Source organism: Pygocentrus nattereri, chromosome 20 (genome assembly GCF_015220715.1).
Source record: "Pygocentrus nattereri isolate fPygNat1 chromosome 20, fPygNat1.pri, whole genome shotgun sequence".
NCBI lineage: Eukaryota > Metazoa > Chordata > Actinopteri > Characiformes > Serrasalmidae > Pygocentrus > Pygocentrus nattereri.
The window spans coordinates 37,598,314-37,608,313 of record NC_051230.1 but is presented as its reverse complement, the minus strand read 5'-3'; the positions used below and the strand labels follow the sequence as shown (position 1 = coordinate 37,608,313).

Here is a 10,000-nt window from a genome sequence, read left to right as displayed (position 1 = left end):
ACCACTGTGAGGAGCTTTTAGAGGGGGACGTCTGGTTTCTATCACCACCACTGTGAGGAGCTTTTAGAGGGGGACGTCTGGTTCCCATCACCACCACTGTGAGGAGCTTTTAGAGGGGGACGTCTGGTTCCCATCACCACCACTGTGAGGAGCTTTTAGAGGGGGACGTCTGGTTCCCATCACCTCCACTGTGAGGAGCTTTTAGAGGGGGACGTCTGGTTCCTATCACCACCACTGTGAGGAGCTTTTAGAGGGGGACGTCTGGTTCCTATCACCACCACTGTGAGGAGCTTTTAGAGGGGGACGTCTGGTTCCTATCACCACCACTGTGAGGAGCTTTTAGAGGGGGACGTCTGGTTTCTATCACCACCACTGTGAGGAGCTTTTAGAGGGGGCCGTCTGGTTCCTATCACCACCACTGTGAGGAGCTTTTAGAGGGGGACGTCTGGTTCCCATCACCACCACTGTGAGGAGCTTTTAGAGGGGGACGTCTGGTTCCCATCACCACCACTGTGAGGAGCTTTTAGAGGGGGCCGTCTGGTTCCTATCACCACCACTGTGAGGAGCTTTTAGAGGGGGACGTCTGGTTCCTATCACCACCACTGTGAGGAGCTTTTAGAGGGGGACGTCTGGTTCCTATCACCACCACTGTAGAGAATAATGATGAGCCTCTGTCCTGGTTTAATGTGTCCACCCACAGCTGCTGAACCCGTGTGAGTGATTAATTAGTTATTAATAATAAATATTAACAGTGATTATCAGTGTTTACGGTAATGCTAGCGGCTGCGCTGCGCTGATTGGCTGAGCGCCTCTCCGCCTGCACGCGCTGCTGGCAGACACTTCCGGCTCCGCGGGAGCGGGTGAAAGACGCGGCGGGGCTCCGGGTCGGGTTAGTTCGGTTCAGTTCGGTTTAATCGGGTGTGATTGAGGCGAATCGCGACGCTTGGCGGTTTGTGCTGAGAGTGGCGGAGCTCCGCGGACACAGAGGTGAGTCCGGGTCTGTTTACCGCGGAGGAGGCGGCGCTGAGCCCGAATACCGTTACAGACCGAGCTGAACGGGCTCCGGGACCGCGCACGGCGGCTCCGGGACCGCGTAGGGGACCGACTTCAGTCTCGTGCGGCCTGTCATCGTATTAAAACTGTCTCTGAGGCTGTGGCTAAACACAGAAGCTCTCCTGTTTCTGATAAACCTGGAACAGAGGGCAGCAGGGAATTGGAGACACCTGGAGCCCTAAAATAACTCCACAAAGGGCACAGGGCCGAACACAGGGCTCACTAGGGAGGGCACTTGAAAGTTATGGGGCGCAGCTGTCGATCACTAGAATGTACAGTGTGGAGGGAACGTCGTAAAGCTAGAATGTTCACCAGTGAGGGAACATCAAAGAAATCGCTAAAGAGGGGGCTCTACAAGTAGTGTGGGGTTCTAGAGACGAGTTCAATATGAGACGGACAGTGTGGGGCTCTAGAGCAGACTTCAGTGTGAAGTATACAGTGTGGGGCTCTAGAGTGCAGTTCAGTGTGAAGGATACAGTGTGGGGCTCTAGAGTGCAGTTAAGTGTGAGGGATACAGTGTGGAGGGCTCTAGAGTGCAGTTCAGTGTGAGGGATACAGTGTGGAGGGCTCTAGGGTGCAGTTCAGTGTGAGGGATACAGTGTGCGGCTCTAGAGTGCAGTTCAGTGTGAGGGATACAGTGTGCGGCTCTAGAGTGCAGTTCAGTGTGAAGTGTACAGTATGGGGCTCTAGAGTGGAGTTCAGTGTGAGGGATACAGTGTCGGGCTGTAGAGTGGAGTTCAGTGTGAGGGATACAGTATGGGGCTCTAGAGTGGAGTTCAGTGTGAGGGATACAGTGTGGGGCTGTAGAGTGGAGTTTAGTGTGAGAGATACAGTGTGGGGCTCTAGAGTGGAGTTCAGTGTCAGGGAGACAGTATGGGGCTCTAGAGTGGAGTTCATTGTGACGTATACAGTGTGGAGCTCTAGAGTGGGATACAGTGTGGGGCTCTAGAGTGGAGTTCATTGTGAAGTATACAGTTTGGGGCTTTAGAGTGGAGTTCAGTGTCAGGGATACAGTGTGGGGCTCTAGAGTGGGATACAGTGTGGGGCTCTAGAGTGGAGTTCATTGTGAAGTATACAGTTTGGGGCTTTAGAGTGGAGTTCAGTGTCAGGGATACAGTGTGGGGCTCTAGAGTGCGGTTCAGTGTGAGGGATACAGTGTGGGGCTGTTGAGTGGAGTTCAGTGTCAGGGATACAGTATGGGGCTCTAGAGTGGAGTTCAGTGTGAGGGATACAGTGTGGGGCTCTAGAGTGGAGTTCAGTGTGAGGGATACAGTGTTGGGCTCTAGAGTGCAGTTCAGTGTGAGGGATACAGTGTGGGCTGTAGAGTGCAGTTCAGTGTGAGGGATACAGTGTGGGGCTCTAGAGTGCAGTTCAGTGTGAAGGATACAGTGTAGGGCTCTAGAGTGCAGTTCAGTGTGAAGTATACAGTGTGGGGCTCTAGAGTGCACTTCAGTGTGAGGGATATAGTGTGGGGCTCTAGAGTGCAGTTCAGTGTGAACTGTACAGTGTGGGGCTCTAGATTGCAGTTCATTGTGAAGTATACAGTGTGGAGCTCTAGACTGGGATACCGTGTGGGGCTCTAGAGTGGAGTTCATTGTGAAGTATACAGTTTGGGGCTGTAAAGTGGAGTTCAGTGTGAGGGATACAGTGTGGGGCTCTAGAGTGCGGTTCAGTATGAGGGATACAGTGTGGGGCTCTAGAGTGCAGTTCAGTGTGAGGGATACAGTGTTGGGCTCTAGAGTGCAGTTCAGTGTGAGGGATACAGTGTGGGGCTCTAGAGTGGAGTTCAGTGTGAGGGATACAGTATGGGGCTGTAGAGTGGAGTTCAGTGTCAGGGATACAGTGTGGGGCTCTAGAGTGCAGTTAAGTGTGAGGGATACAGTGTGGAGGGCTCTAGAGTGCAGTTCAGTGTGAGGGATACAGTGTGGGGCTCTAGAGTACAGTTCAGTGTGAGGGATACAGTGTGCGGCTCTAGAGTGCAGTTCAGTGTGAAGTGTACAGTATGGGGCTCTAGAGTGGAGTTCAGTGTGAGGGATACAGTGTCGGGCTGTAGAGTGGAGTTCAGTGTGAGGGATACAGTATGGGGCTCTAGAGTGGAGTTCAGTGTGAGGGATACAGTGTGGGGCTGTAGAGTGGAGTTTAGTGTGAGGGATACAGTGTGGGGCTTTAGAGTGGAGTTTAGTGTGAGGGATACAGTATGGGGCTGTAGCGTGGAGTTTAGTGTGAGGGATACAGTGTGGGGCTGTTGAGTGGAGTTCAGTGTCAGGGATACAGTATGGGGCTCTAGAGTGGAGTTCAGTGTGAGGGATACAGTGTGGGGCTCTAGAGTGGAGTTCAGTGTGAGGGATACAGTGTTGGGCTCTAGAGTGCAGTTCAGTGTGAGGGATACAGTGTGGGCTGTAGAGTGCAGTTCAGTGTGAGGGACACAGTGTGGGGCTCTAGAGTGCAGTTCAGTGTGAAGGATACAGTGTAGGGCTCTAGAGTGCAGTTCAGTGTGAAGTATACAGTGTGGGGCTCTAGAGTGCACTTCAGTGTGAGGGATATAGTGTGGGGCTCTAGAGTGCAGTTCAGTGTGAACTGTACAGTGTGGGGCTCTAGATTGCAGTTCATTGTGAAGTATACAGTGTGGAGCTCTAGACTGGGATACCGTGTGGGGCTCTAGAGTGGAGTTCATTGTGAAGTATACAGTTTGGGGCTGTAAAGTGGAGTTCAGTGTGAGGGATACAGTGTGGGGCTCTAGAGTGCGGTTCAGTATGAGGGATACAGTGTGGGGCTCTAGAGTGCAGTTCAGTGTGAGGGATACAGTGTTGGGCTCTAGAGTGCAGTTCAGTGTGAGGGATACAGTGTGGGGCTCTAGAGTGGAGTTCAGTGTGAGGGATACAGTATGGGGCTATAGAGTGGAGTTCAGTGTCAGGGATACAGTGTGGGGCTCTAGAGTGCAGTTAAGTGTGAGGGATACAGTGTGGAGGGCTCTAGAGTGCAGTTCAGTGTGAGGGATACAGTGTGGAGGGCTCTAGGGTGCAGTTCAGTGTGAGGGATACAGTGTGGGGCTCTAGAGTACAGTTCAGTGTGAGGGATACAGTGTGCGGCTCTAGAGTGGAGTTCAGTGTGAGGGATACAGTGTCGGGCTGTAGAGTGGAGTTCAGTGTGAGGGATACAGTATGGGGCTCTAGAGTGGAGTTCAGTGTGAGGGATACAGTGTGGGGCTCTAGAGTGCAGTTCAGTGTGAGGGATACAGTATGGGGCTCTAGAGTGGAGTTCAGTGTGAGGGATACAGTGTGGGGCTGTAGAGTGGAGTTTAGTGTGAGGGATACAGTGTGGGGCTGTAGAGTGGAGTTTAGTGTGAGGGATACAGTGTGGGGCTTTAGAGTGGAGTTTAGTGTGAGGGATACAGTATGGGGCTGTAGCGTGGAGTTTAGTGTGAGGGATACAGTATGGGGCTCTAGAGTGCAGTTCAGTGTGAGAGATACAGTGTGGGGCTCTAGAGTGGGATACAGTGTGGGGCTCTAGAGTGGAGTTCATTGTGAAGTATACAGTTTGGGGCTTTAGAGTGGAGTTCAGTGTCAGGGATACAGTGTGGGGCTCTAGAGTGCGGTTCAGTGTGAGGGATACAGTGTGGGGCTGTTGAGTGGAGTTCAGTGTCAGGGATACAGTATGGGGCTCTAGAGTGGAGTTCAGTGTGAGGGATACAGTGTGGGGCTCTAGAGTGGAGTTCAGTGTGAGGGATACAGTGTTGGGCTCTAGAGTGCGGTTCAGTATGAGGGATACAGTGTGGGGCTCTAGAGTGCAGTTCAGTGTGAGGGATACAGTGTGCGGCTCTAGAGTGCAGTTCAGTGTGAAGTGTACAGTGTGGGGCTCTAGAGTGGAGTTCAGTGTGAGGGATAGAGTGTGGGGCTCTAGAGTGCAGTTCAGTGTGAGGGATACAGTGTGGAGGGCTCTAGGGTGCAGTTCAGTGTGAGGGATACAGTGTGGGGCTCTAGAGTACAGTTCAGTGTGAGGGATACAGTGTGGGGCTCTAGAGTGGAGTTCAGTGTGAGGGATACAGTGTTGGGCTCTAGAGTGCGGTTCAGTATGAGGGATACAGTGTGGGGCTCTAGAGTGCAGTTCAGTGTGAGGGATACAGTGTGGGGCTCTAGAGTGCAGTTCAGTGTGAGGGATACAGTGTGCGGCTCTAGAGTGCAGTTCAGTGTGAGGGATACAGTGTGCGGCTCTAGAGTGCAGTTCAGTGTGAAGTGTACAGTGTGGGGCTCTAGAGTGGAGTTCAGTGTGAGGTATTCATGGGTTGCAGTTATGCGAGTTGCATATGACCTTTGGCTGAGTGTGTGAAGAGTCCTGCTGAGATAAGTTTCGTGGTTCTGCGCTGGAGGATTGCGATGCGCCGTAAATGATTGTGAATAATTCCGCTGTTTCAGAGTTTTACTCTCTCTCTCTCTGCCGCCCCGCCTCTCTGCCTCTCTCTCACTCTTCCTCTTTCACTCTCTGAGCGCAGCAGTTTCAGTTCCCCTGCTGACCCCCGGCATGCTGTGACTGTGTCGTGGCTGTGCTGAGGCTGATCAGGAGCAGAGTAAGAAGATTAAACTCTGCGTTTTTCATTTAGTGTCGGTCTGAGAGAGAATGATGAAGATTTCAATCGCATTCTCAATCCTACTGTGTGTGTGTGTGTGTGTGTATTAAGCTGTAATGAGGACTGTGGTCTGATATCTATGCACAAATAATAAAACTAGATTTTCCATGATTAGTAAAAACTAAATCTGCTGTTCAGCTCCTTCAAAGTACTCCTTTCTGAGAATATGATGGTCATGATCAGCACTTCTGGAGCACCGATCAGCTGCATGGATCATAATTAATACAGATTTAGACCAATAGCATACAGAGCTACAGTAAGTGTATGACCCACAGAGCAGTGCTGCCACATTCAGAGTAATCAGCCAATCATTCTGTCGCTGGTGGAGTAAAGATGTACCCCTCCTCTGTAAATGTACTTCATATTACTGGGGTGTGATATGACAGAAATCCAGTATTGTGATATGTCAGGATATTGATTTAACTGATCAGGTGGAACAGAGAAAACAGAGCCTGTCATGCTACATTTCAGATGATACTGTCAGAACTGCGGACGTTCTGTGAATATTCAGGATTTGGTACAGTTTTGCACTAAATCCAGATAAACACTGATTTTGCTCCCTTCATAGGGTCTAGAAGCACTGACGATGTACGTGATCTGTTCAGAAAAGCCTGTTGTTTTGTGACAGTTTATCATGGTAACGATATATACTGCAATATTTCATAGCCTTATTACATCAACACGGCGCGTGGTCCAGCTGGTTTGGGCATCTTCTCTTTCAGTGACTCATACAAAAACTAGCGCCTCCTTCTGGAGACTCTGCTGGACGTGGCTGTGTACTGACCTGTGGATTCACATTTGTACCGTCTGTTTGAGTTTGTCTCCTGTTCCTTCCTGAATAGTCTGTTTTCTTGACCTGTGGTTACTGAGCGTGTACTGAGCGTGTACAGTGTACTGTGTACTGAGTGTTAAGTGCACTGAGTGTGTACTGAGTGTGTTGTGTACTGAGTGTGTACTGAGTGTGTTAAGTGTACTGAGTGTGTTAAGTGTACTGAGTGTGTACTGAGTGTGTTAAGTGTTCTGTGTGTGTACTGAGTGTGTTAAGTGTACTGAGTGTGTACTGAGTGTGTACTGAGTGTGTACTGAGTGTGTTAAGTGTTCTGAGTGTGTTAACTGTACTGTGTGTGTACTGAGTGTGTTAACTGTACTGAGTGTGTACTGAGTGTGTTAAGTGTACTGAGTGTACTGAGTGTACTGAGTGCGTACTGAGTGTGTTAAGTGTACTGAGTGTGTACTGAGTGTGTACTGAGTGTGTACTGAGTGTGTTAAGTGTACTGAGTGTGTACTGAGTGTGTACTGAGTGTGTACTGAGTGTGTTAAGTGTACTGTGTGTGTACTGAGTGTATACTGAGTGTGTTAAGTGTACTGAGTGTGTACTGAGTGTGTTAAGTGTACTGTGTGTGTACTGTGTGTGTACTGTGTGTGTACTGAGTGTGTACTGTGTGTGTACTGAGTGTGTTAACTGTACTGAGTGTGTACTGAGTGTGTTAAGCGTACTGAGTGTGTACTGAGTGTGTTAACTGTACTGAGTGTGTACTGAGTGTGTTAAGCGTACTGAGTGCGTACTGAGTGCGTACTGAGTGTGTTAAGTGTACTGAGTGTGTACTGTGAGTGTACAAAGTGTGTTAACTGTACTGTGTGTGTACTGAGTGTGTTAAGTGTACTGAGTGTGTTAAGTGTACTGAGTGCGTACTGAGTGCGTTAAGTGTACTGTGTGTACTGTGTGTGTTAAGTGTACTGTGTGTGTACTGTGTGTGTACTGTGTGTGTACTGAGTGTGTTAAGTGTACTGAGTGTGTACTGAGTGTGTACTGAGTGTGTACTGAGTGTGTTAAGTGTACTGTGTGTGTACAGAGTGTGTTAACTGTACTGTGTGTGTACTGAGTGTGTTAAGTGTACTGTGTGTGTACTGAGTGTGTTAAGTGTACTGTGTGTGTGTACAGAGTGTGTTAACTGTACTGTGTGTGTACTGTGTGTGTGTACTGAGTGTGTTAACTGTACTGAGTGTGTTAAGTGTACTGAGTGCATACTGAGTGCGTTAAGTGTACTGTGTGTGTACTGTGTGTGTACTGAGTGTGTTAAGTGTACTGAGTGTGTACTGTGTGTGTACTGAGTGTGTTAAGTGTACTGTGTGTGTACTGAGTGTGTACTGTGTGTGTTAAGTGTACTGAGTGTGTACTGAGTGTGTACTGAGTGTGTACTGAGTGTGTACTGTGTGTGTTAAGTGTACTGAGTGTGTACTGAGTGTGTACTGAGTGTGTACTGTGTGTGTACTGAGTGTGTTAACTGTACTGAGTGTGTTAAGTGTACTGAGTGCATACTGAGTGCGTTAAGTGTACTGTGTGTGTACTGTGTGTGTACTGAGTGTGTTAAGTGTACTGAGTGTGTACTGTGTGTGTACTGAGTGTGTTAAGTGTACTGAGTGTGTACTGAGTGTGTACTGAGTGTGTTAAGTGTACTGTGTGTGTACTGTGTGTGTACAGAGTGTGTTAACTGTACTGTGTGTGTACTGAGTGTGTTAAGTGTACTGAGTGTGTTAAGTGTACTGTGTGTGTACTGAGTGTGTACTGTGTGTGTACAGAGTGTGTTAACTGTACTGTGTGCGTACTGAGTGCGTTAAGTGTACTGTGTGTGTACTGTGTGTGTACTGAGTGTGTTAAGTGTACTGAGTGTGTACTGTGTGTGTACTGAGTGTGTTAAGTGTACTGAGTGTGTACTGAGTGTGTACTGAGTGTGTTAAGTGTACTGTGTGTGTACTGAGTGTGTACTGTGTGTGTACAGAGTGTGTTAACTGTACTGTGTGTGTACTGAGTGTGTTAAGTGTACTGAGTGTGTTAAGTGTACTGTGTGTGTACTGAGTGTGTACTGTGTGTGTACAGAGTGTGTTAACTGTACTGTGTGCGTACTGAGTGTGTTAAGTGTACTGTGTGTGTGCCTTTTTGCAGCTTAGTGTGTGGTGATGATGATGATGCTGTGTAGACTCCGCGGAAGCGTGAGGCTGGGGGTGAGTGTGTGTCGATGGGCTCACACTAAAGAGAAGGGAAAGCCGCTGATGCTGAACCCCCGCACCAACAAGGTAAACACACACACACACACACACACTCACACACTGACGCACAAAGACACACACACACTGACGCACAAAGACACACACACACTGACGCACAAAGACACACACACTCACTCTCACACACTGATGCACAGACACACACACTCACTCACTCACACACACTGACGCACAAAGACACACACACACACTCACACACAAAAACACAGACACACACACACACACACACTGACGCACAAAGACACACACACAGACACACTCACTCACACACACTGACGCACAAAGACACACACTCACACACACTGACGCACAAAAACACACACACACAGACAGACTCACACACTGACGCACAAAAACTCACACACACTGACGCACAAAGACACACACTCACTCACACACACTGACGCACAAAAACTCACACACACTGACGCACAAAGACACACACTGACGCACAAAGACACTCACACACTCACTCACACACACTGACACACAAAAACACACACACACACTGATGCACAAAGACAAACACACACACACTCACACACTGATGCACAGACACACACTGATGCACAAAAACTCACTCACACACACAGACACACTCACACACTGACGCACAAAAACACACACACACACAGACATACTCACTCACACTGACGCACAAAAACTCACACACACTGACGCACAAAGACACACACTCACTCATACACACTGATGCACAAAGACAAACACACACACACACACACTGACGCACAGACACACACTGACGCACAAAAACTCACTCACACACACAGAATCACTCACACACTGACGCACAAAAACTCACACACACTGACGCACAAAGACACACACTCACTCACACACACTGACGCACAAAGACACACACACACACACACACTGACGCACAAAGACACACACTCACTCACTCACACACACACTGACGCACAAAGACACACACTCACACACACACTGACGCACAGAAACACACAGACACACTGATGCACAAAGACACACACAGACACTCACACACACACTGATGCACAAAGACACACACGCACAAAAACACAGACACACTCACACACAAAAACACACAGACACACTCACACTGACGCACAAAAACACACATAGACACACACACACTGACGCACAAAAACACAGACACACAAACACACACACACTAAAACACACACACACACAGACACACTCACTCACACACACTGACGCACAAAAACACACAGACACACACTCACGCACTGACGC

At 48.9% G+C, this 10,000-nt stretch overlaps 1 protein-coding gene across 2 annotated transcripts in view; it reads left to right on the top strand.

Annotated features, from left to right (window-relative positions):
• Positions 1-838: 838 nt before the first annotated feature.
• The window catches only part of me2 (malic enzyme 2, NAD(+)-dependent, mitochondrial), a 22,841-nt gene continuing 13,679 nt past the window's right edge, over positions 839-10,000 (top strand). Inside the window, exons 1-3 of one of the 2 annotated variants that reach the window (XM_037531753.1) lie at positions 839-987; positions 5,543-5,617; positions 8,622-8,752. In XM_037531753.1, the coding sequence (XP_037387650.1) occupies positions 8,636-8,752 (117 nt within the window). In that variant the 5' untranslated portion in view covers positions 839-987; positions 5,543-5,617; positions 8,622-8,635. The remainder of the gene's footprint in view (positions 988-5,542; positions 5,618-8,621; positions 8,753-10,000) is intronic. The other variant, XM_037531754.1, reaches the window with a different exon arrangement.